The 27,458-nt window shown below is 35.9% G+C and overlaps 2 protein-coding genes across 4 annotated transcripts in view; one reads left to right on the plus strand and one right to left on the minus strand.

Annotated features, from left to right (window-relative positions):
* Nucleotides 1–295: 295 nt before the first annotated feature.
* LOC125681410 (ubiquitin-like modifier-activating enzyme 5) lies at nt 296–8,897 on the plus strand. Its single transcript, XM_048921482.2, has 12 exons — nt 296–568; nt 842–887; nt 2,571–2,660; nt 2,855–2,964; nt 3,251–3,337; nt 3,486–3,570; nt 4,504–4,608; nt 4,873–5,000; nt 6,084–6,219; nt 6,696–6,771; nt 6,981–7,093; nt 8,421–8,897. Exons 1-12 carry the CDS (start codon nt 432–434, stop codon nt 8,493–8,495), a joined length of 1,188 nt encoding a protein of 395 aa, XP_048777439.2. The 5' UTR covers nt 296–431; the 3' UTR covers nt 8,496–8,897.
* Nucleotides 8,898–14,173: 5,276 nt separating this feature from the next.
* The window catches only part of LOC125678394 (uncharacterized), a 40,904-nt gene continuing 27,619 nt past the window's right edge, over nt 14,174–27,458 (minus strand). For 2 of the 3 annotated variants that reach the window (XM_056153730.1, XM_056153731.1), the window contains 20 exons: nt 26,673–26,801; nt 25,723–25,774; nt 25,517–25,593; nt 25,209–25,410; nt 24,881–24,978; nt 24,655–24,787; nt 24,372–24,506; nt 24,025–24,135; nt 23,275–23,913; nt 22,973–23,036; nt 21,899–21,961; nt 21,713–21,788; nt 21,311–21,588; nt 20,104–20,249; nt 19,406–19,579; nt 19,113–19,133; nt 16,690–16,883; nt 16,391–16,481; nt 15,721–15,906; nt 14,174–15,398 (listed from right to left, as the gene is read on the minus strand). In XM_056153730.1, the coding sequence (XP_056009705.1) occupies nt 15,240–15,398; nt 15,721–15,906; nt 16,391–16,481; nt 16,690–16,883; nt 19,113–19,133; nt 19,406–19,579; nt 20,104–20,249; nt 21,311–21,588; nt 21,713–21,788; nt 21,899–21,961; nt 22,973–23,036; nt 23,275–23,913; nt 24,025–24,135; nt 24,372–24,506; nt 24,655–24,787; nt 24,881–24,978; nt 25,209–25,410; nt 25,517–25,593; nt 25,723–25,774; nt 26,673–26,801 (3,028 nt within the window). In that variant the 3' untranslated portion in view covers nt 14,174–15,239. The remainder of the gene's footprint in view (nt 15,399–15,720; nt 15,907–16,390; nt 16,482–16,689; nt 16,884–19,112; nt 19,134–19,405; nt 19,580–20,103; nt 20,250–21,310; nt 21,589–21,712; nt 21,789–21,898; nt 21,962–22,972; nt 23,037–23,274; nt 23,914–24,024; nt 24,136–24,371; nt 24,507–24,654; nt 24,788–24,880; nt 24,979–25,208; nt 25,411–25,516; nt 25,594–25,722; nt 25,775–26,672; nt 26,802–27,458) is intronic. The other variant, XM_056153732.1, reaches the window with a different exon arrangement.

The raw sequence follows: 27,458 nt of genomic DNA on the forward strand, positions 1-27,458 counted from the left end.
CACGTATGATGAACCAGATCAACTTCTGATCATTGTCCATTTTTAAAATTTCTTACAGGAGTTATCAAATCGCATGAAAAATGTTTTTCGACATCAAGTGTATTTTAAAATTAATTAGTATTACTTGGTACATCTTATATAGTGTCTTTCTTCTTTCTGTCAAAAGCTCGGCAGTTTTTGTCGTTTCCCGTGGTGTATAATACAAGTTTGACAACTTGAAATAAAGGTTTATCTATCGGTAACCCCCCCCCCCCTTTTTTTTCAAAATCTAATTTAGATTTCTCTCCCCTTAGCTGGATCTTCATTATTGAAGGTAAATAAAACACCGACTTCTTTTCCACGTCGTGGAAGTAAACAGACCTGTCAAGTGAATGCTTTAGCCGTGTATTAGCAAAATAACATTTAATAGTGTGAACATAACCTATTTAGAAATGGCAAGCATTGAGGATTTACAGAAGAAGATTCAAGAACTTGAACATGAATTAAAGGAAGAACGGAACAAACGGGGATCGATCCGAACAAAAATTACCCAGATGAGTTCCGAAGTTGTAGATTCCAATCCCTACAGGTAGGGCTATATAGGTGTGAATGTGTCTGAAAAGATGGCAGAACTTGATATCTTAATAGCTAGACATTTAGGACTGGTTTATGGTTAATTCTAAACTTGCCGAACATCCTCTATAAGCATTTCTTATTTACCATATGGAAGAATTAATCTGTTCATTGTGACGTTTAAAGCATGCTTCAGAACTGTGATATGGTTATAGGATTTTCGTCGAGGATATTGCAATGAATTCCCCATATCATGATATATCATTATTTTACATAATACATGTTTCAGCCGATTGATGGCACTAAAGCGCATGGGAATTGTGGACAATTATGAGGTATGTGTATTGTCTCATGAATATGTTAAAGTATACAGTTTGATAATTATGTTCATTAATAACAGATATTTAAAAGTTTTATCATTTCACAAAATCATGTAAAATAGATGCATAAAACTTAAATCAAGACCAAACTTGGGTCTGGGCCTACATTGCTGCACAACACACAGAGACTAAGATATTTGATGATCAGTTAATTATGTTCAACATTGGAAGTGTGTTTGCTATCACTGTGCTTTTGAATTATATTGAATGAAAACTTTGCTACATCCTCCAACAGGGACCTGGGTCAGCATACCATGACAAGATGACAAGAAACGACTAAATTCAACAGAAAAATAAATCTAAAAAGGGATTTTTTATTCTGTCAGACTGAAATTAGAGGAGCACATCTTCAATAAGTGTGCAATTAATGTTATAAGTCTGAGTCATGTTGGGTGAAAACTATTTAAGTTCCACATAACACAAACTACTGGTTTTCTGCAATTACAAAAATGGCTAAGTTCAAGGCAAAGAAAATCTTCGAAGATTATTTTCCAAATCTGTTTCAAGAAAGGAATGATTTTGAATGAACGATGTTATAATAAATTGATTACTAGGTATCCTTTAAGAAAAACTCAGAAAGACTCATATCCTTTAAACAAAGATTAACATATCTAGATTGTGTGTGCAATTACTGTGGAATAATTTGAATTTGTGAGGGCCAGTTTTCATGGATTGTCAAGATTTTACAGTTTACTGAAACATTATGAACTATGTATTTTGATATTATTTGAAATTCATGGAGAATGGAGAGGGGTAGTCATGAAATTCATAAAAAATTGCACACACACCCTCAACCCCCCCCCCCCCCCCCCCCCCCCCCCCCCCATGAAACCTAATTACTCCAGTGTTCTACAAAGGTTGGAAACTATTGAATTAAAACTGTTGTAATTATGGATTAGACAAACTAGAAACTCTTACAGCATGACATGATTTTTTTTTTTACCAAGTTACTGCCCTCTACAGCAGGTTGTGACAAAAATGAAGTTCCATACATAGAAAGTTTACAAATAGAAAGTTTACAAATCTATTCTAAACATCTTCACTGGGTCTTTAATTACTGCAAATTCCTTATTTTACACGAGTACTTAATATGGCCAAATGGCTTGTATACATCAAATCACTTGAACATGAATTCACTTGTGGTCTATTAACTAAGAGTTCATGCATGTATTTTAACAACAGAAAAATAAAAGCTAATAATTTTATTTAGCGAGTAATGCCTCTCGTGAAATTACGCAATTAAATTTCTCGCGTATATTTAGGAATCTACAGTGCTACAAATGTATGGAACTTTTTAGTAAAGAATGAAAACTGCTGCAGATTTGACAATTGGGTATCTTACACTAGGTATTTTGTTTTGACTCTTAGGTTTGTGCTCAACATTGACAACCCACTAAAATAGCCAAGCTATTCTCACTTACATTTATGCTCACCACTGACAACCTAGTGAAAATAGTCAAACTGTTCTCACAATTCGGGTTAAAATCAACTTAAAACCTTTTTAATAAGATTTTTCCTAATGATTCAGCTATTTCTAGGCCAAAAGAATGGTTTGAAATGTGAAAAATTTGATGAGAGACTATCGTATTGCAATATTGAATAAATATATTCACATGCATTTGAATACTGTCATAACAGAAAATTCGAGACTTCACAGTGGCAGTGGTGGGAGTCGGGGGCGTGGGGAGTGTGACAGCGGAGATGTTAACCAGATGTGGAATCGGAAAGGTAAAACATGATGGTTGTTTCTAAGGAAAATGAACAAAACAATCATGCTCTCTCACTAACTTAATACCATGTGTTAGCTAATATGACAACCAGGCAGTGCTCTTCAAACGTAGATCAAGAAACATACTTGGCATGTTACTGAGGTTTTTTGACATATATAGTGCAGTTTGCACATTAAATCTTATTTGTTATAGTTGTTGCTGTTTGATTATGATAAAGTGGAGCTGGCAAACATGAACAGACTTTTTTTCCAACCACATCAAGCTGGTATGAGCAAAGTAGAAGCTGCTGAAAGAACTCTAAAGTGAGTCGACACTTTTGTGGTTACATAAAAGATTAGAAGTGTAAAAATGTTTATTGTGAGTGAATTAATGATATCTTTTTTGTCTTTTCTACTTTTACACATATAAAAGTACAATCATATCTCATCATCAACACTAGAGACAATGATGCCTGGTTATGCTTATGTAATAAGCAATATTGTTGAGTTTCTATGTGAAATAATGTTTAAATTACACTTCTTTTTGTTAACAATGCTTTTCAGGGCCCTTGATTGGTCAATAAAATATCTTGTATCTTGTATTTTTAAGGGAGATAAATCCTGATGTTGCATTTGAGGTATACAACTACAACATTACAACAGTAGACAACTTCAGTCATTTCATGGAAAGAATACGGTAATGGAAGTGTTAATGAAATCGTAACAATATAAGTAAAAAAAAATTAAATGTACATGTGTGTATGTGAGCGTATCTAACATGTAATTTTAGTTACATTGAAAAAATCCACAAGCTTTAAAAATACGTCTTTTTGCTCATGTTGTAGAAAAGGTGGATTGAAAAAGGACAGCCCAGTGGATCTTGTTCTTAGTTGTGTAGATAATTTTGAAGCAAGAATGACGATAAATACTGTAAGTAGTATCTGTAACATTTGTTCAGCCTAAACCTTGTGGGCAGGATACAGACTGAACCATAAGCCCTAGGACTTTACAACTTGGTACATTTGATCACCATGATGAGAGGAAGCCTATTGTTTTTCAAGGTCAAAGGTCAAGGTCGTAGTATCACTTTTTAGGAAAACCTTGTGGGCAGGATACAAACCGAACCGTAAGCTCCATGATATTATAACTTGGTATATTTGATCATCATGATGAGAGAAAGGTGCCTATTGTTTTTCAAGGTCAAAGGTCAAGGTCGTAGTATCACTTTTTAGGAAAACCTTGTGGGCAGGTATACTGTAATTGTACTTATACTTTAGCACTAACTGTTTCAAGCAAAGGTGTGTGGTATATTAGCATATTTATGAAGTAGCGCATTCTAAGGCTATCCCTCTTTATATCTTGATATCCATTTCTACAAGCATAATAATGAATTAGCTCACAGAGGACAGTGCTAACTTCACTAAAATATGAATCCCACTAAAATATGTTTTCCTTGAGCAAAATCTACGGGCGTATTATGCCACGTTGGCGTTGCTCTTGTTATAAAATATGGAAGCCTCATGTTGAAAACTATTCAAGATATTGCATCACAACGAATGTGATGATGGACAGACAGACAGACAGCAGGGCAGATAATGGAATATGCAATTCCTAATGGGCTGGCCCTGTATTGAATAGATTATTAAATTTTGTGGAAAAGACAAGTGATAATTTGCAGAAACAGGAAGAAAAATTTACAGAATAGGGCAAAAGAAATTGGGGTTGTCCTGAAAGTGTGGAGAAATGTCCTTTTACAGAATTCAGATACTAGATGTACCATTGATAACTAGAGGTTTAGTTATATGATTACTGTCTTAAGAATGATAAAAGATGCTAACGATACATTGTGTTAATTGCCTTCAGGCCTGTAACGAGATCGGACAGACCTGGATCGAGTCGGGGGTCAGTGAGAATGCTGTCTCGGGACACATACAGTTTATCATCCCAGGGGACACCTCTTGTTTTGCAGTGAGTTAATGAACTATTGCAATGAGAACAATCTGTTGTAGATTTATATCATAACATATAGATTTGTAGGTGTATATTCCTTTATATAGTTCATCTCTATAATGTTGTTGATATTTGTATGAGAAGAATGAAAACCTTATCTTCTATGATTAATCTTTCAGTAGTGTATTTATCTTTCCATCACTCCATCTTTCATATTAATATGCTATAGAGTGCCTTTTTACTTGCAGTGTTGTTATAGAAACCATGTGGTCTGTTTTACAGTGTGCACCACCATTAGTAGTAGCTACAAACACAGACGAAAAAACTCTGAAGAGAGAAGGAGTGTGTGCTGCCAGTCTTCCCACCACCATGGCCATAGTAGCAGGCTTCCTCGTGCAAAACACCCTCAAGTAATGGCACTCTGTTTATGCCTTTATACTGTATAGGGGGGAATTTTCATCCCTGCTTTATTTCTGCCCATTTTGTCCTTAACCTTAATGACCAAATTTGAATTAATTCATCATGCTTAAGTACTGATAAATGGTTTAGGGCAACTTTGAAATTGGAGGAAGTCATTTTACAATGCATCTGGATAAAAAGACTAGGCAAAATTTTCCTGGTATACAGTAGATGACACACGTTTTGGATTTCTTTCCAACAGCATGGTTGCAAACCATGGGCAAAATTTATGATTCTTTCCATTTTTAATCATGGTTCAATGCTCTTAAATATTTTCGGAGCTCATCAATATTTTTTTAATCAAGGTTTTTAATGCTTAGGTAGAACATGACCTTAAAGTGACCTTTTATATCCAATTGTAATTGTCGTTGACAATTTTTGAGGATGGAGATGTAATGGTAACACAAATACATCAGAGTAATTTTCTTTGACTTCGTATAAGATGGTATGGAAATGTTTTAATCAGTTTGATAACAACTTGAAACATGATACCGCCATGGGAGCCTGTCAAAATACTTTCTTGCTATTCATAAGTCCTGTTAAATACTCAAATTATAACTGATTTGTGTCCATGGCTAAAAGGTGATGCTACAATTGAATATTGATGACTTACAAGACTTTCTTTGATCAAACAGCCATGGGTAGAAGGTATGTGAGTGAAATCTTGACCATAGCTTGAGATGATGTAAAAATGGGGGAGAAAAAAATTAGAAGAATTTCTATCAAAGAGTGGAGAGTACATTGCTTTTGTCCTATGTGTTTGTCCGAAACTCATAGCTTTTGAATAGTGAGTGTTAGGGCTCTTATATTTCGTATATGCATTCCTTTTGACAAAACCTTTCTTTTGGTACCAAAGTTTTTGACCTTGTGACCTTGGAGTATTTCTTTGTTACCACTGGGAGAATAGTGTTTATAAACACAACTTGTTTTAAACCTGCGATAAGGTCATAAGCTTGTGTGATTGTAAAATATTACCAAGTGATTACTAACTAGTATACAAATGGTAATATTTGAATACTTTCACATTTTACAAGGTATCTACTGAAGTTTGGTGATGTGACATATTATCTTGGATATAATGCTCTGCAAGACTTTTTCCCAACAATGGCAATGAAGCCTAACCCGCAATGTGATGACAACCATTGCAGACGACAGCAAAAACTATTTCAGGTACAGAAAATGAACATCATTGAAAAAGAGAGGATGGATATCAATCACTGGTTTCACAGCATTTGTCTTCATTAAATTTGATTCTTTTCATAGTTGAGCAAAATCAAGATAAGTTCATTTTTTATTTAAAAGATGAGAATGAAAGAGTAAAGGTCCATGAATTTGTGTACTAAGGAAACATTTGGGGAGGGGGTTGGGGGCTAATTGCAAAATTAAGTACCAACAAAAATTGCTGAAGTACCAACAAAAATTTAAAAAGTTAACAGATATCATTTTCATGCAAAAATATATATATGAAATTTGGGATCATTTTCAGTTTGCACCAAATATTTATGGCTATGATCAAAGTTAAGATATTTCTCCAATCTTATTGTTCTTTTGACATTGGATTTCTGTTCATAATCGTATACATCAATTTATTCTAAAACAAAAACATGTTGTTTATGATTAATATGGTATATTCATTGTTGTGTTAGGAAAGAGAAGCTTTGAAACCAAAAGAGGAAACTAAAGAAAAGGTTGAAGAAGCCATTGTTCATGATGATGAATGGGGTAACTCTGCTTGTATAAAAATATTTCTGAAAAATGAGGCCAATATTAATGGAAGGATTGTCAAGTTGTCGAATTTAGTCCAATAAGTCAATGTTGTTATTTTCAAGTACAATGACATATAATTTCATTCATCCACTATTGTCAATGCTTATGGCCGAGATATATTTACTAGATCCGCCCCAGCAATAAGAATGTGTGTCTGTTTCTAGGTATAGAACTTGTGTCGGAGACCACTGAGGAGGAGCTACAGAAGGCTCAGGGAGACATGCCAACACTGACACAGGGGGTCACTGTCGCCTACACAAAGCCAGCTCCCACACAAGTAAGGGGGATAACTATAGTTTGGTACACTAACACAGGGGGTCACTGTCGCCTACACAAAGCCAGCTCCCACACAAGTAAGGGGGATAACTATAGTCTGGTACACTAACACAGGGGGTCACTGTCGCCTACACAAAGCCAGCTCCCACACAAGTAAGGGGGATAACTATAGTCTGGTACACTAACACAGGGGGTCACTGTCGCCTACACAAAGCCAGCTCCCACACAAGTAAGGGGGATAACTATAGTCTGGTACACTAACACAGGGGGTCACTGTCGCCTACACAAAGCCAGCTCCCACACAAGTAAGGGGGATAACTATAGTCTGGTACACTAACACAGGGGGTCACTGTCGCCTACACAAAACCAGCTCCCACACAAGTAAGGGGGATAACTATAGTCTGGTACACTAACACAGGGGGTCACTGTCGCCTACACAAAGCCAGCTCCCACACAAGTAAGGGGGATAACTATAGTCTGGTACACTAACACAGGGGGTCACTGTCGCCTACACAAAGCCAGCTCCCACACAAGTAAGGGGGATAACTATAGTCTGGTACACTAACACAGGGGGTCACTGTCGCCTACACAAAGCCAGCTCCCACACAAGTAAGTGGGATAACTATAGTCTGGTACGCTAACACAGGGGGGTCACTGTCGCCTACACAAAGCCAGCTCCCACACAAGTAAGGGGGATAACTATAGTCTGGTAGTTGGTTTTAATTGGTGTACTGTTATTCAATTCTTGAGGTCTTTCATTGTAACTCTCTGTGACTCTATATTTACATGCATTGAAATCCTGAGAGAGAGAGGTAGAGAGAGAGAGAAAGAGAGAGAGAGAGAGAGAGAGAGAGAGGTTCATCTAACAACCCTTCATGAATAGATCTAGTATGCTTGCATGAGGTGTTGCAGTTCATACCTCATGTATTTTATTTTTCATGTACACATTCTACTTTCAATTCTGTTTCCCATCTGTTAAAATGGATATAATACAGTTGAACCTTGGTATCTTCAACATCAAAATCTCGAATATCATGGATATGTTGAGGTGAACTGGAAGTCCCACCTACATTTTCTTTATGTATTTTACCCTCAACATCTCAAACCCTCCAATATCTTGAAGCTTTTTCTCAGCCCCAACAAGTTTGAGATAACGAGGTTTGACTGTATATTTATCAAGATTCTTACACGTAATGTTTATAACTGCATCACATTCATGAGGAAATGGCCAGCATTACAATGTGTAAAGATATCAATGTGAAAATATTGGAAATGTACTGTACACATGTATTGAAAGGCTGCCTTGATATTTAATGTATTTCTTTTAGGATGACAATTCTGCTGTAGTGGAGGATTCTGGTGAGAGTTTAGAGGAACTCATGAAAAAGATGCAGAGTATATGAAAATATCACCATCCTAAACACAGGAGTGTCTCTTGCTGGACAAGAACTGAACTCAAGTTATCGCTGCCATCAATCTAGTCGTGCTTATGTCCCTTGGACAGTACATCTTTGACATTTATTGTTGCTTATTATGTGGAAGGTTGTACAGATAGATCTGATGTTGATGACGGTTCCTATTGTGCAAGATTTGATTTTTCAATTTGTTTGAAATAATTCTAACTCAAATTAAAAGCAACTTTGTAAAAGCTGCTGTTCACACCCAGGCACTAATTAATTGTCCATGACTTTAAAGGTTTATGTCGTGTAAATAATTGAATGAATTATTTTATACATGAGTAATTTGTTGCATAAAATGTTGAAGTCTTAGAATGACAGAAAAATTAAAGTTTGGAATCAGTCAAAGTTTGTGTATGTTTGTGATGTAGAAGGGATGATTCATACAGAAGTCACTCTACAAATCCAAAGAAACAGATTCTCATATAAACCATCATTTGCATTCAAAATTCAGTAGGACAGATGCCTTATAGTACTCACTCTGTCTGTCCGTTCATCCGTCAACACTTTCTATGGCATACAAAAACTTCAGTTTCCTTGGGAAGATTTTCATAAATTTTATACACAATACTTGGATTGGGTAGAGGACAACCCCTTCCAATTTTCCAAATCAGCTGTTCTCAGAGTTATTTATGGGACTTAGAAATTTTAAATTAATTTTTAATGGCTTGCAATAACGCGAGAAGATTTTCACAGAATTTAAAGGTAATGTCAGATTAGGAAGAGGAAGACCCCTTTAGATTTTCAGATTTATTGGTTTTGTCATGGAGTTATGGGATTAAATTTTTTTTTTTCATTAGATGACAGCACTTTTTGTGGCATGAGATATATCTTCAAGTCTAGTAAAAAAAATTACGGGTGGATGTGCCAACCATGCTGATTCAACTACCCAACCAGATACACTTAGTTCAATGGTAGAGCACCTAATGTAAGGCTGTTTCTGACATGCCAGTTTTCTTGTTATTTTGTTATGTTTTAATGAAAATCACTTCAGTTATCTACGTTCGCACCAGGCATGACATTCGATAATTATGGTATACAAGTTTTCATGGCAGAAGTCTTTATGAAAACTCTCCAAATTTTTCGTCATAAGTAAATTAAGTTAGGTGTCCTAAATAAATCAATGATCAGATTGACCTTTATGTCAACTTGCTTTTGATGTTTTTGAACCAAGTCTTCTAAATGAATTGCAATTGAAAAATCAGTTCAAAGGTGATGGGTTTATGACCTAACAGCTGAAATTCATGGACATTTGTACACTTACCTGCAATTAAGTGCTATGTAGAAATGTTTGCAAACAATGGTTGAAGTCCTTAAAATGTTTACAGCTGTTCACCAGAATTTGTTAATGAAAGTAATTAATATTCAAGAATGTGATGGTTCAATAATATCTAATTGTGCAGGAATGTTTTCGTTTTCAGATTGAAGATTGGGGGTGGGGTGGGATTAGGTACTTTTTAGCTCACATGAGCCGGAAGCTCAAGTGAACTTTTCTCATCGCCTGTTGTCCTTCGTCTGTCTGTAAACTTTTTACATTTTCGACTTCTTTTCCAGAAGCACTGGGCCAATTATAACCAAACTTGGCCAAAAGCATCCTTGGGTGAAGGGCTTTCAAGTTTGTTCAAATGAAGGGCCATGCCCCTTTCGAAGGGAAGATAATCGCAAAAATAGGGTGGGGTCATTTAAAAATCTTCTCAAGAACCACTAGGCCAGAAGAGCTGAAATTTACATGAAAGCTTCCTTACATATCTTCACATGTCAAGGGTTATTGATTTGTTACCTCACACTAACCCTAGACATCAGTTGCTATATAAAAGTTGGGCTCATTAGACCATTACGCAATCTACTATAAATAAAACATCCTATGAAATCACTGCATCTTGTTATGGTGCACATGGATACAAATGACGCAATCTCGTACTGCTGTATTGATAAACATGAAAATTGTAATATTTACACCACTAATTACGTTTATTGATAGTAGATCAAGTTTGGAAACCTTTTTGCTTAAGACAATATTGCTTAAACGATTGAAATAGCCATAACTGTAGGTATCAATTATCAATACACGTGTTTTTATTTGAATCTCTCGCTTCGCATTGTTAGAAATAGAAACACATTCTCATTGGTTCCCACTCTTTTGTGGAACCAATCAGAACGAGCCCAACTTTTTGATAGTCACTGATGTCAAGGGTTAGTGCGAGGTAACGAATCAATAACCCTTGATTTGTGAAGATGAGTGCAGATTCAGGGGTAGGATGCCACAATAAGGGATCAAAGTTTTACATACCAATAAATAGAATTTTTAAAAAAAAATCTTATTAATAACCATTGGGCCAAAGAAGTTTATGTTTGTATGAAAGCTTCCTGACATAGTGCACATTCAAGTTTGTAAAAATCTTGGTCCTTAAGATGGGGCCACAGTAGGGGATCAAAGTTTTTACTTACAAATATATAGGGAAAATCATTAAAATTCTTCTTCTGAAGAATCACTGGGCCAGAAAAGTTAACATTTACATGAAAGCTTCCTGATATAGTGCAGGTTCAAGTTTTTAAAAATCATGGACCCCGGGAGTATGTTGGGGCCACAATAGGAATCAAAGTTTTATAAGCGAATATATATAGGGAAAATCTTGATATGAGCCAAGGTGACTCAAGTGAGTGATGTGGCCCATGGGCCTCTTTTTGGGGCATCAAATGGGAGGGGGCAGAGTCTAACAGAACTCTACAGGGGGTGGAGGGAGTTAATTCAATATTTCAACAGATATAACTCAAAAAATATCATAGTCTTATTATTTTCAGAAATGATAAGGGGTTGATGGCAACTACAAACATGCATCAAGGTCAACTATTGATAACTCCTTGACCTCTGACCTTACTCATAATCTGGTATAACTTTAAAGCCTGGACTGATGGAGATGGGATCTTTAACAATGATGACTGGAACGCAAGGCCTACAAATGGGTGTCAAGGTCAAGTGACTTGTTACAAGCTAATTCAGGGAATTTATGTCCCCCACTTTAAAGCAGGATAAGCTGGTGGAATCTTTAAAAACTACAGGTGGGGAGAGAGAACAATTACATAGCAACAAACCCTCCCCTTGTACAAATTCACAAACCCTCCCCTTGTACAAATTCACAAGAAGTAGACACATCCTTTCATTATAATCTGATCTAAAATGTTTATGCATAAAAGTGAATTAGGTCCCAGATTTAATTGTTGTTTATCATCAATTATCATGATTTTCAATGAAAGGTTGTGAATGAAAATATTCCCATGCTGTTTAACTTACAGCTTCATAAAGAGGGCAACTTCCAGTTTCTTGGTTTTTGCCATTCTTATCAATTTCGTACAAAATTTCCAGTTTGTTTTCATTAACAACAATTTGATTGCAATGTCAGATGGCATGTTTAAACTTTCAAATTTATATTCAAACTCTATTAATAATCTTTTTTGAAACATAAACTCTTGATCTTAAAAGTAAACACTTAGTTGCCGATTATAAGGAAGGGGGAGGGGGGTAGTTTTACAGTATACCTTAAATATTGATCTCAAAATTAAGAGGTCTTTCTTGTGTTATAGAAATTCATCACTTTGAGTGTCATACTCAAGCTTGGAGAAATCCAAATTATCATCTGGACACCATTTTATGCAACATATAACCTTTTCTGACCTTGGTCTTTGACCTCAAAATCAATAAGGGTCTTTTTCAAACACAAGGAGTTTTTGTGTGAAATTTCATTGCAAAGGTTTATGGACTTTCAGGTCTGGAAACGTGACTGCCAGACAACCGAAATTAATGAATCCCCCCACTTTTTGTTAAAACTGGTCCGACTTCCAAACCTGGACCGTTACAATCAAGTTCAAATCCCTCCTTCAATGACCTTAACCCATGACCTTAGTCATAGAAGCTATCACAACTTCCCATGGACTGATAGAACCATGGGATCTTCAACAATAATTAAATGATTGGACCTACAAACTGATTTACACATTGTAATAAGCAGATTATACATATACCTTGTCTTGATAATGAAATCGTGTTTCAACATGCATGCTTTTATATTTTTGTTTTTCAGGGTATAGTTTCTTCAAGGATTATTTGTATGTGTATATGTGTGAAAGGCATGAAATTCACATAAACTGGATAGCAAAGAATAGTCTCGTTTTGCAAGCCATCTCCTATAGTTGTCGCAACTTTTATAGATTTTGTGAAAATAATGTACACATGCAACCTGTACTTACAAATAATGTACACATGCTACCTGTCCTAATAAATTTTCTTTGATTTTTTCACCATATATAATCGATTGTGTTTGTACACTGTAGAATTCATGTTATCAGTACAGTTTAATATACAATATAGATTTCGGTAAGATTTACGCTAATTTTCAAATGAATCTGACTTCACCCTGAAGTCTCATCGAGAGAAGTTTGAGGTCTACTGCTGAGCATTTAATAAAGGGTATTGGTAATTAAAATCCGACCCTTTCACTTAAATTGCTACCGTGTCGCAATTCAAGTAAGCAGGACCAGTGATCTGTTTACTGATAATTTGATGTAGAGGTATTTGCCATTTAACACTTTCATGTCTCCAACCACCGTGAGGTTCAGCGGGGATAGCGCTATTCTATGTTATGCATGTTTTTATACGCCCGTCTTTAGACAAGACGTATTATGGTACAGTGATGTCTGTACGTCCGTCCATCTGTTTGAGGTTTTCTCTTTATAACTTCATTTCCCTTTCACATATCATGCTGAAACTTGCTGTGTAGCTTCTTTGTGGGTCACTCTAGATCATACTGCAATTTTGATCCATTTCGACCTTTTGCCCCTTTATTTGAAAATTAATATTCTATGGAAGGTACATAATTTGTCTGCCAAACTCCTCCCAGTTTTCAAGTGAGGACCATCTTATTTTGTGGAGTGTTTGTATCGGTATTGAAGATGTGCATCTGGGGAAGGATTTTGATTTTCTTCCATTTTTGAAAAAATTACAGGTTGTTGAACTTGGTCCATCTCGAGGAAATCTTTTTTTTTTTTTTAAGCTAAGACCCTTTGTTCATATGAAAGTCTGTCACAGCCTCAGGATGGCTGATACAACCTGAAGCAAAGTTATACAAATTATAGCACAAGAAAAACAGCCTATGTAAGCATTTCACGGGCGTATTATGTAACAGCCTATGTAAGCATTTCACGGGCGTATTATGTACCGTTTGCGGTACTCTTGTTGTTTCTATTACATTTTATTTTGATTTTTTGTAAAAATTGTTTTTGTGCAATATAAAGGAGCATAGGGATGTTTAACTAAGGTTTTTACTTATAGGGTTAGTCTGACCCTGCTAACAAGTGAATCCTTCAACTCTGGGCCTGAAGCTCCCCAACTGTTCATCACAATATTTCTATACTGGTAATTTACAGTTCTACAGTTAGACTTTTATTCTGTCCTTGTTTTGTAATAGTATTGACAGAAAAAGTTTTTATTCTGTCCTTGTTTTGTAATAGTATTGACAGAGAAAGTTTTTATTCTGTCCTTGTTTTGTAATAGTATTGACAGAGAAAGTTTTTATTCTGGTCTTGTTTTGTATTAGTAATGATGGAGAAAGGACAACATCTAACAAATGTTTACTTCAATATAAAACAGTTTTAATTCAAAATAATAATAAACTGCTGTTTAATCACAGCAACATTCTATTTTCAAAGTTAAAAAAATGAAACTAAACATCAATAAAACAGTTTATACATCCGATTGTTATTATTAAGATGTTTAAAACATGTAGATGTGACACTAGTCTTGTATACAAAATGACTGATGAAAAAATGCCCTAGACTTTCAACTAATCTTTACAAATGGGATAAGCACTTTTATACTGTACATTTCATAAAACATTCACAACTTATTACAATGTCATTTACACATTCTTAATAAGTTTGATTTCATTTCAATACTAGCACACTACATTATTAAGTTAAAAGGAAAAACACTGGTAAGTACACCAGTACAAATTCTCATACACAACAGATATCCTCTTATAAAAATCTGCACTTAAATGATTTGATTCTAGCTATAAATCTTTTTTACATAAAAAATGTGTCGTCCAATCGAAGGCATTTCAACAAAACATAAACAACTACTGTACACTGTAATAATCAATACAACTTGGTTCGAGAATGCACACATCAAATTAAAACAATGATTCTGCCATGACAATAATTCAACATACAATTCACAATATAAAAAACAAAACTGCTGCCTTTCAATAACCTGTTGTGGTGTTGCTGGGTGGTTCCTCTTTTTACATGTTAACACACCCTTACTTTAATGTTGAATATAATCTTCTGTATTTTCTGCACAACTTGAACATAAACATGATAAAATGAGTCATTTTCACCCCGGTTTCCTTAATTCACACTGTATTGGACAACTGACAAAGTTTCGTTTAACATTTAGAAATACTACAGTAAAATGAATTTTGTCAGAGTTGTCACATTTCATGTTCCAATTCAGTCAAAAATATTCATATAGAAAATAATTTTTATTAAAATCAAAGATATATCACTCCTTAGCCTAAGTTATATTTAAAATGATACAATTTCGGATGTGCTAAATACCCTCTTTGGAAAGATGATACCCTTTTGGTTTAATTGACTTTCAGTAGTCCTTCCATTGTTTCCCAAACTTTTGTCGCTTTAGATATCTGGTGAGCCTGTTTTACGATAAACACTGCCAAACTTGCCCATATATTTCCGAACATAATCTTTGGCTTTAGATTTGACATTTTCATTGACCTCAAGATCTTCCACATGTCGACAGTGCTTTAGTTCCTTGGCCATCACATGATGGGTTAACTGAAATCAAATTATGCACTTGTTAACACTGAAAAATATTCTATTACATTCAAATGGTGATCATATTTAATTGTATTGCTAATTCAATATGTGTCCCTAACAACCTAAATATATCTTCTAACAGCATGAGATGATAAGGTAAAATGTAACTTTGACAGACAAAAATTAAGTCGTACGCAGAAAGACTATTACTTCCCTTCATGCACAATATACTTGATTGTCCAGCTTAGCAACGAGTTTGACCAAAATTCTTTCAACCATATACCATGAGTTGCAATGAAAATAACAAGATATTATATCAGCTTGTATGTAAACATCCTACCTTCCTTGCTAAATGTTTGAAATCCTCTGTCGAGATGATTCTTCCTGCCTTACAGTCTGGTTTTCTGAAAGGATTCAGGCATAACACTATATACGAAGACATCTTGCTTCTGAACTGGTCCTTCATCTTCTTAGCCGTCTCACTCGATGTGTCTGCTGCGGCTGTTGTCGTCTTTTTACCTTTGCCCTATGATGAAACAAGATTGTTTTTAAGTGCGGCCAAGTGGAAAATAACCCCTTCCCTTTTGACATGACATTAAACCGTTGCACTGACATGACATTAGACATTCTATAATGACATATGTCTTTAAGACTTTTGACATTGACATAGACGCTAACCCATCACATTGACATTTTTCTGACTGCTTCATAATTTCAATCTTCAATGAGTTCAATCAGGATGCAAAGTTAAGCTCTACATTCTATTTAACATAAACTGCACTGCTAGAGTACAAAATATACCTATTCAACTATGTACTATGGATTTGCAAACAGCTACTCTGACCCCGACCTTTGGTCTCCCTATTCAACAAGATGGCTCAGGACAAATTAAATTATCTACTTTTGGGTCATGACATATATCCACTACGCTGTTACCACAAGGCAAAATTGGTTTCATTTCATTTTCAGCTATCTGTTCGCAGAGTTTTCTTCAATATATGGTCCCTTACCTTAACAATCTCCTCATACAATGGAGATTCCAGGTCCATGGCATCGTCTGCTCCGACAGAATCCCAGGATGGGGGATCCCACTGGGTTTGCCTGAAACAAGTCAAACAAATAGCTGTAATCATTTCTGTAGCAAAGGTAAATTGTTCAAATGCAGACTAAAAAGCAATTCTATAAAATCACTTTCAGATATTGGGGGGGGAAAAAACCCCCAGCACATTTCCACTTCATATTTTCCCATTTATTAAAGTTCTTTTGCTTATGAGATTGCATATATATGCAAGTCTGATTGTAAACACACCTTGTGACAGAGTGGTAGTAGTAAGTCTTTCCCTCAGAGTCCTTGGCAGACTTCCAATTGGGAGGTAATTTTTCCACTTTTGGTTTTGGTGGTGATGGAGGAGGAGGGGGGTCATCATCATCTGCTGAAGAGGTCGTGGCTATGGCAACAGGAGGAACAACTGCCAGTTGTGTCTGCGTACCGTATGGACCAATCTGTAAGACAAAATACTTGTGTAACCCAACAATTTACACCAAACGATGTTCATATTCACCATTTTATATAATTCATTTAAAGTTGTAGTACATGTATCTGTTGAAGAGTACAATCAAATTAATGCTGTCTCAATATACAATTTCAACCTTATTTTTCCAGTGCACTATTTCATTTAAGCAACGAAAGAGACAATCAAGTGATACAGAGTACATCAACACATGTATTCAAATCTATATTTGATTCCATTGATAAACATGGTAGTTTTTTTAATAAAAAAAATCTTTCTGTTGACAATGTACATATATTTCAAAGTCACAGGTTTCAGTTCATGGATATCATTCATTTCACACTGGTTAAACACAAACTCCATGACTGAAATCCAGTGAAATGATATCACACAGAAAACACACAAAGTCGATTGTAGAAAACCAAGCATTGAAAATAAGAATCGCAATCTTCACATCAAAGAATCGAAATGTGGATTAGTGATGAGTTTTCAAAACTAGAAATATGTTGATGACTGCTCTACCAAGCTTACATTTATTTTGAAGAAATCTATGTCAACCTTAACATGAATGTCAAATTCATAAAAGCTTTGCAAACTGAAAATGTCTAAAATGGTTTTACTAAATTGCTTCTTTTTATGAAATTATACAATGACATCCCCTAGAAAACAAATATAAATGTAAATTCAAGAGACACAGGTCAAGGTCAAAAGAAAGTGAACCTGTAACTTCCTACATGCTAAAACACTTCATGCAAAAATGCTTCTGTGTATGATCTTATATGAAGGTGACTTTTCTCATAATTTACAAGTGAATCATTGAAATAGAATGTCCCGGTCATAAAAGGATCAATTCTGGGTAACAAAAGACAAGTCCTATGGGGAGATCAATTTTCCAAAAAAGTCATGTTATATCTACTTTCATTGGGATTTTTTTGTTTTGTTTTTTGTTTTTGGCTTCATATGTTTGAACTTTTCAAATTAGCAATTGGAACCTAAAATTGATCATTTGCAATGCTTAAATTGGCCTTTAAAGTTGACCTAAACAATGTTATCTTTATTTTAGCACCAATTTTGGCCTCAAAGTCCTCCAAGGCAAGCCTGTCCCTTATGATATTATGACAATTTGAGATGCTGCAATCTGAAGATCAATTTACCTTAGGATATTTTAAAGGACATCCTTGCCCTGGGGTCAAAATTCACAACAAAAAAACCTACAAAAAATTAGGGAACCTGTTTTTTGACACACACAGTTCTTGCAGTAAGCTACACTGCTGTCACTCTATGCTGAGTTACTTTTTGTCATGGTTAGAATCTACCTCACACCACACTTTACATTTCTTTAAATCCCGCTTTTTCAACACTTTCATCTATATTTTGTATCAAAATGTGTACATTTCCCTTCTATAATGAATAATCTAGTTAAAACGCATGTTCATTCTTTCTATAAAAGTGAATTGTAAATTCCCTGTACACAAACACAATCAATTGATACTATATTTCAAGGTTGCAGACTTAGTTCAGAGGACAATAATCATTAATTGTGTGTTACTCGACTTATGTACATATGCCACGTATAAAAGCATGTTAAGTAAAAACTGCTGTGTTTGACAATCAAGAACTTCTTTGGGATAGAGTTCTGTTGTTGGAGAAATACTGAAGAACAGGTGTATTTCGTTGATGGGGATAAATGTGTCTTTTGGAGATGATCTATGCCAAAAATGCAGGATTAAAGTTTACAAAAATATGAAATCTCATTTGGAAACAATGAACTTGAAATGCGTAAATAATACATACGTGCTACATCATATTAAGAGATAGATTAAAAGTTTCCTCCCATATTCATATACTAAAGGCATTGCAATGTGTGAAAGACAACTTTAATATTGCATTTGTTTGGCCTAAATCATAGACTAGAACAAATAATTGGGCAAATAGGTTTTGTTACCCTGAATTGATACTTTTGGTAAAGTTTAAATGCCTTCACTATTAAAGATGTAAGCTTGTGACAATGTTTAATGAAAATATCTCTATCGGTTTCCTTAGAAGTGATCAAATAAAGAATGTGACAGATAAACCAGGCAGATATAGATGAACAGATGAATAAAACATTGTAGCTTTTTACTAAGGCACAAACACGTCACTAATCACAATGAGACAGAGCTTTCTGTTACTAAGAAATAGCTTCTTCTAATCTACTGTAAAACAACACAGTAAGTCTTACTGCTGGGCCAGTGTTGTCCATCTTGTAAAACAGAAAAGAACACACATCAATCTACCATGATAAAATTTACCTCCCCAAACTTTTTTTTGCTACTGAAAACACAATTCAAATTCATCGAAGTGGGATAAAATTATTCAATAATTCAAATACACTGAAGGGAGATTTTTGATAAAAAGAAAAGTCACTGTTACGGTTGTTTGACAAAAGCAGCAAATAGTATAGATACACAATTCTTCTTTTTGTTCCAACCACACAGATTAATTCACGAGAAGATGAATTAATTAACTCCGTACCTGTTGTATGTACACGGACTGTCCTGGTATCGGCGTCCCCGGAGGGAGACTGCCTGGTGCCTCCACTGACTGGGACATCATCTGCTGCTGAGTGACACCAGAATATACCAGGTGTTGGTCCATCTGGTGGACGGACACCAACTGACCATCAGCACTCATATACTGCTGCTGGACCTGGAAATAAGCCAATCAATTTAACCAATATGTCAGACTCTGAATACAGAAAATATTGTTGGGCTACAATTAAAAATTGATTCCATGACAGAAATAAGTTCAACCAAATTCAGGGTCTATTTTCTTCTTTACCTTCGAAGTCTAAAAAAGTTCTGGTCTGGACAACAATAATGCCCAAAATTTCTATTATTTGATCTTTACATAAAAGGTCAAAGTCACCAAAAATGACAACAAAACACTCTGTCTTATGGTATACCAACATACCAAATATCAAAGGCCTTAACCCAAAAATTCTATCATTTGACCTTTACATAAAAGGTCAATGTCAAAAGTAATCAAAAATGGCACGTGACACACTGACTTATCATTCCATACCCCCATACCAAATATCGAAGGCCTGTGTCAAAAGACAGAAAAGGTTATGGCCCGGCCAAACTTTGTATGAGAAGCGGAAGAAGAAGAATTTAAAACATGCCCCCCTTCTGGGAAGGGAAGACCTAATGACAGTGGACAGGATGAATTACCTGTTGCTGTGGCCAGACTTGTTGTATGGGCTGACCATCCTCTGTGTACATGACCTCGGGTTGCTGTTGATGTTCGTACATGGCCTGCAGCTGTTCTGCAGTGATGGGCATGCCAGTGTTGGGGTCAATATACTGCTCTACAACCTCTGTAAAATACAACAGGTTTCAATATCTGTCAAGAAATCTTTATTCTTTTTAAGCATGAGCAAACCTCTGAAAGAGGAAAGTTATTTTAAAATTTCATTTTTATTTTATTACTTATGAATTTCCAGTTTGAATGACATCACAAAATATTTCATTTACATGTAGTTTAAAAATGTTTCTTTTTATAAATCCTCTCCCTCAACACTTTACCATCAGTCACTATGATTCTATAGGCTGGATCTACTTACCCTGTGAGATCAGTCACTATGATTCTATGGGCTGGGTCTACTTACCCTGTGAGATCAGTCACTATGATTCTATAGGCTGGGTCTACTTACCCTGTGAGATTAGTCACTATGATTCTATAGGCTGGGTCTACTTACCCTGTGAGATCAGTCACCATGATTCTATAGGCTGGGTCTACTTACCCTGTGAGATCAGTCACTATGATTCTATAGGCTGGGTCTACTTACCCTGTGAGATCAGTCACTATGATTCTATAGGCTGGGTCTACTTACCCTGTGAGATCAGTCACCATGATTCTATAGGCTGGCCCTGTGAGATCAGTCACTATGATTCTATAGGCTGGGTCTACTTACCCTGTGAGATCAGTCACTATGATTCTATAGGCTGGGTCTACTTACCCTGTGAGATCAGTCACTATGATTCTATAGGCTGGGTCTACTTACCCTGTGAGATCAGTCACTATGATTCTATCGGCTGGGTCTACTTACCCTGTGAGATCAGTCACCATGATTCTATAGGCTGGGTCTACTTACCCTGTGAGATCAGTCACCATGATTCTATAGGCTGGGTCTACTTACCCTGTGAGATCAGTCACTATGATTCTATCGGCTGGGTCTACTTACCCTGTGAGATCAGTCACCATGAATCTATAGGCTGGGTCTACTTACCCTGTGAGATCAGTCACTATGATTCTATAGGCTGGGTCTACTTACCCTCTGAGATCAGTCACTATGATTCATTAGCTGGGACTACTTACCCTGTGAGTTGTACCCTGGTATCATCAGTTACTGTGATTCTATCGGCTGGGTCTACTTACCCTGTGAGTTGTACCCCTGAACCATCTGGTACTGCACTTCTATTGGCTGGGACTGTAGGATCTGAATCTGTTGATCTGGTGGCATGCCATAGAGTGGGTGATTTGGAGTCCGGTTGAAGTACAGAATGTTGTTTGGATCACTGTAAAACTGGTTCAGGAATATCTCCTGTTGTTGTCTCTCCCTTACTGCCATCTCATCCTGAGCCTTCACACGAGCCTCAAACATTTTCCTGTGCTCCGCCTTACTAATCTTAGGTGGAGTTGGCAGCAATACTTTCCTAAAATTGACAACAAAATTTTGCCCAATATTGTTTACACATGTACTGCTTCTTTGTAGTTAAAAGTACCTGAAGAAAAATTTGGCATTTCATTTTTTTGTACATCTATAAATATTCCCCTTACCTCTCCTCATCATCCATTGGTGGGGGTGGGGGAGGTGGCCTTTTCCTTTTTCTAATGCCTGTGTCCCATCCAGCAGCTGAAACATAAAAAATAAACATGATTAAACCGCTCTGTGTTTACTGCAGTAGTTTTGAAAATATTTATCCGCTTCTGCACCTTAGATTTACAACAAAAAAAGATGGATACCTCTCTGTTTGCTTTTGTCCTGTATCATTTCCAAGATTTCTAAATCTTTATCAGTGTTTGTTCCTGCAAAACATGAATTGTCAGAAAGAATAGATAAGAAACTTTCGAGGGCAAACTTCATTCATGAACAGTCAATCCTGTAGGAAACAGTAAGAGAGACCTTTATAGAGAGATGAACTTTGAATACAGGTTCATTTTTCCAGAAAATTAACCTCAAGATTTCTGTTGCTTCTGTGTTTTATACTACTATATCATACATATAAGTTAACATGAAAATTTGAACATTACAATTCATTCACTATAAGACATATTTAAGAAAATTACATATAACAGGTACATGTTATTGATGAATTCAAAACTTAAAAATATTTGTGATTCTTGTTTGAATAAACTTGGATCTAATGTAGTCATTTTTAACAATGTCCAAATTGTCGAAATCCATAACAAATCTTTTCTCAATAAAAACATTAGTCCTGCATGTAACAGCTTCTTGGAACTACTGCCAAGTCAAATCATTTCTCCACTTCCTGCTTTGTGTCTTTTTACTTTTGTTCCAACAGTGCATTGCTTTCAATATCACATAACATTTTCGATTCTAGTTTTAAAATATTTGTAACTTAAGCTTTCCTGACTCCTATTTTAATTGCTAGAGCACCACTAAATCTTGATTCTATCATCTTAAGGGCCTCATATTTTTCTTTTAGATTGAAGATCTTTCTTTCAAACCACCTTACTCTCAAAAAAATATATATATATATGCCAGGCCTGGGTTTCTTGAAATGAAACTTAAGAAAACTCAAACTTAAGTTAGAGATTTTTTTCGAGAAATCCAAGCCAGTAGAGGCAGGGTAAATTTTAAAATAAAATGTTGATGACTGCCTTACACAATTGACCACTAAATAGAGATATACCATATAGAATATTTCAGGGGAGGGGGGATAAAATAACAGCACGATGAAGGTGATCACTGAATAACAGTACGAAGCGGTGATCACTGAATAAAGGTGACTGCTATAACAAGTTTGGCTGTTTGTGGTTTTACATCCGTGTGCATTGTAAATATAATGTACCAACCTAATTCTTTCTCTATCCTTTTCCTTTCTTCCACCTGTTGTTTCTTTGGAATCTTAAATAACTCCTACAAAAATAACAGATTAAATAAAGAAATCAATGTGTATGAAATTTCCCATTATTTTCTCCATCAGTTAGCTACACACGTTAACAGATATTAATGAAGACAAAATTTAACCATGAGACCACTTTCCATGATATTAATGAAGATAAAATTTAACCATGAGACCACTTTCCATGATATTAATGAAGATAAAATTTAACCACGAGACCTTTCCATGATACTAATGAAAATAAAATTGAACCTTGAGATCTTTCCACAAGAATAACAGCTCCTCTGCCTGTAACTCAATATCACTCTTCATCTCTGCCTCCTCTTCCTTCCTCTCTTCTTCAGATTTAATCTCATTTTCCTCACCCTCTGCTGCAGTCTTTTCCTCGTTTTTCTCACCCTCGGGGACAACCCTTTCTTCTTCTGCTACCTCCTCCTTTTCTGCCTCGTCACTTCCTTTGTTTGGTAAGTCAGCAGGCGATGACTCCGTCACGCCAGTATTTTCTTCTTGATCAACTTCTGTCTCCACACCCAGACTCTTCAGCACCTGTTTGTATAAGGACTCTGACTTATGTCTCTGGCCTGCATCAGACTCGAACTCGCCTGAGGCAGTCTCACCGACAGCATCGGTAGTGCTGGAATGTGACTCATTGTCAGAACTTGAAGCTTCATCTGCAAATTTCACTCTCTTTTTCTGAGACTTGTCTTTGCCTGCTGAAGTGGACAGGATTGACCTGGTCTCCCCTCTCTGTCCAAGTATGATGGGATTTGTGACCGTTGATAGGTCATCATTTTCATCACGCCCAGCTAGTCGACAGATTAGGGGAAGAATTTTGCTATCTTTCAGGATGTTTTTGTTAGTTATGGGAAGTTTCTTCAGCAGTGATAAAATCTGCAAAACCAAAATTCAGTTATTTCAGAAAGTCACCAAGTAAGCAATACAAGCCATACAAGAAGAAACCTTATTAAAAAGAGAAATTATTCATACTGTCCAACAACTGACCATGATTTTGACATCTTCTGGTCCCTCCCTGCTGTCTGTTATCCAACTCCACAGTAACTCTAGCCCATGGTAGTCCAGGAAAAGACGCAAGCAGTTGTCCTCAATAGTGTCCTGCAAAATACACTTACTATGGAAGTTTTTTCACTACACAACAATTTTAATTTTTGCCCCAAATTTCTGAACATTATAGAAGTAATAATACACCAGCATACATTTCTAGTGCCCATTTTGAGAAAAATATAATGTCATGTCCACTGTTACTCATGGTTGAATAAACACACAGGAAATATACAGGTGCAACTTACAACTTAATAGATAGAATATATAAAATGCTGTCTGTAACATACCTGTAAACACTTGAGGATTGTGATTCTGTGGTCTGGAGACTCGGCCCTTACCATCAGACGACAAATATTAAGGACATGATCCTTGTTTCTCAAACCATTCTCCAGCTCTGTGATGGCCTCTAGTTCCTCATCCAACTGATAAAAGGTAAGACAAATACATGTACACAATATCATTAAAAGGTTTGAAAGGTATGTATGTCTGGTGAATTCAATTATCTCCCTTTAACCAGCAATATATTAAAGAACAATGGAATGTTCACCATAAACTGAAGACATTTCTCACCAGATTATCCTCAAACTCCGTCCTCTTCCGTCTCTCCTCCTGACGTCTGGTGGAGCGGAGTGGAGTAGTCTTGCTCCCTCCAATAAAGCCGCGGCAATTTTCTGACCCACAAAAACATTTCTGGGCTTCTTTTCTGGAGAACATTTTGAAATCATATTACCTTTATTAAAGTTATGTTTGTTTTTACACCAACAAAAAATATATAGAGCAAACTTTAAAACCTTACCCATATCTTTCAAACTGATAATCAAAATTGAGCTCAGTCATTGCCTCCACGGGTCGCTTGACAAAGAATCCCACTCTGAGAACCCCATTCACTGTCCACTGCAATAAGAATGTCAAGATGATGCCTCTTATCATTATATTAGGATGAAGATTAGAATGGTTACTGAAATAGTTCACTACTGAACATCATGGGATTACATTGATCTGTTACCCTAGTGTTTCCAAATCAGTTTGATGTAAGTGAGGTGTGGATTCAGATTTGTTTCCAATGTTAACATTCGATACCAGCATGATAGATAGAAATGAAAACGATCACATGATGTACCCACCTTCTGAGTCTCACAGTTCGGATCACAGCTGTGGTTCATATATCGGGAGACATTTCCTTTGTATGATGCATCAATAACCTCATCAGAATTCAAGGCCATGAAGTAATGGTGCTCCTGCCCCAACTTGGCTTGCTGTTTCACACGAGACTTAAACTGTTTGTAATCCAGCACCTCTCCGACATACTCCATTACGAAGTCTCCCCTGAATGAGGAAAGTGTGTGTCAAACACAGTGATGGCAAACACCATTTTCCCTGGACATACATTAAATATTGTAATGGGAAAGAAAAAGAAATTGAGGCAACTTACGGTTGTAATGCTACATTGGTTCTTAAACCCATTCCCTTCCAATCTGTCTCGAACGGCTCCACATCAGCATATTGTTTCTGGATAGAGAGAAGACATACATTAGGATACACAAACACTGTACAAGGAGAATGTACTTTAAATCTATAGCAACCATTATAATCAAAGACTACTGGCTATTCATCAATATATAGACTTCATTAAATTACCTTATGGAATCTCTTATTCGTACAATATTCTCCACATGGACATCGGTTTCCACTGAAAGTAAAATCCATTGTACAACATTTGGGATGATTTAGTTATCCTACTTAAGGTTTCTATGCAATATTTTAAACATTGCATGTTTGCAATACTCCAGGAATACTATACACAGGTAGGGGCTAAATCAGGGCCAGTTGCACGAAGGTTAGTTAAGTTTACCTGACAGTTAACATCTAGTTAACGCTATATAAATGTTCAAGTTAATGTTAAGTTAACTGTCAGTTAAACTTAACTAACCTTCGTGCATCTGGGACCAGAAGACTCTTCACTTACAAAACCTCAGCCTATTCATAATTATGTCTTCAAATTAAATTCAAAATATTGTATAGATTCAACACATTAGCAGTACTGTATAGATTCATCACACAATCACAAAAACAAAGTGGTCAAGTTTGACCATAGTCAGTCACAAAGCTTGACTGTTCAGTCCACAAATTATGAAGCCTATATCTCGTATGGTTCAAAAGTTATGCATTCCAATGGCACTTTCTCTTCATATGACAGTGATAAATGCACTATATAATGAATTAGTCCACATCATTATCTTACCCCTCAATGTATAATGAACTAGTCCACATCATTACCTTACCCCCTCAATGTACAATGAACTAGTCCACAACAGTATCTTACCCCATCCAAGTACAATGAACTAGCACACATCATCATCTTACACCTCAATGCACAATGAATTAGTTCACATCATTACCTTACCCCTCAATGCACGATGAACTAGTCCATATTATCATCTTACCCATGTACAATGAACTAATCCACATCATCATCTTACCCCTCAATGTATAATGAACTAGTCCACATCATCTTACCCCTCAATGTACAATGAACTAGTCCACAACATTATCTTACCACTCTATGTAGGATGAACTAGTCCACTTACCACTCAATGTACAGCATCCTGTTCAGACAATCCTCTCCGCACGCCTCATAACCCATGTCTCTGTCCTCCTTACTGGTCGAGCAATCACATAGCATCCTCTTCACATCCTTCATCTTCTTGGTCTTTTTTCTGAAGATGTAATACAATATGATATTTTCATTATGAAATGAAGATATGGGTACATACTGATAAATCTGTAACAAAGTCTTACATCTAACCCATTATGAAATTTTATATTCATATCTATCAGTTAAAATGTAAATCTTAATCACATACACAAAACCTGAAAATAGTGAAATAAAATACTATTATAGTCTAGATAGAAATACTCTGGATTTAGTGAAATAAAATACATTATCACTCTGAATGTAGTGAATGTTTGTTCCATGTGGCCACATTTAAACCTTTGAATTCTTGAATTCCTGATCTCTAGAAACGAGCTCTCAAAAGTTAAATCTAGGTCACATTATGCATATTTCACCCAATAACTAGTAGTGTTGTTTGATTTTACATGCAGTCAATCAGGTGGTTCCTAAATAGGGATAAGTGGCCCTTACCTAGTATCAAATTTAACTGACTTGTGTATCATATGCACATCATGTAAAGAGGATGTTCTTCAACCAGTGTACTGCATACTATTTAATTGTAATCAACTTTTCAAATGATTTTTTTAAGTTAACATATGCAATACACTGTAACTCTGAGACATGTCAAGATTGTGAGTGAACGATACCATTTTTGAATGCTACACCAGAGAAATTCGATATGGATGAAAAGTGTACAACA

The sequence above is a fragment of the Ostrea edulis genome, chromosome 2 (genome assembly GCF_947568905.1).
Source record: "Ostrea edulis chromosome 2, xbOstEdul1.1, whole genome shotgun sequence".
NCBI lineage: Eukaryota > Metazoa > Mollusca > Bivalvia > Ostreida > Ostreidae > Ostrea > Ostrea edulis.

Excerpts from the sequence above, each read along its gene's own strand:
- LOC125681410 (XM_048921482.2), top strand. The coding sequence starts at position 432 with ATGGCAAGCATTGAGGATTTACAGAAGAAGATTCAAGAACTTGAACAT. Across the intron at positions 3,338-3,485 it reads CATTTCATGGAAAGAATACG|AAAAGGTGGATTGAAAAAGG; the intron begins GTAATGGAAGTG and ends CTCATGTTGTAG. Across the intron at positions 4,609-4,872 it reads GGGACACCTCTTGTTTTGCA|TGTGCACCACCATTAGTAGT; the intron begins GTGAGTTAATGA and ends TCTGTTTTACAG.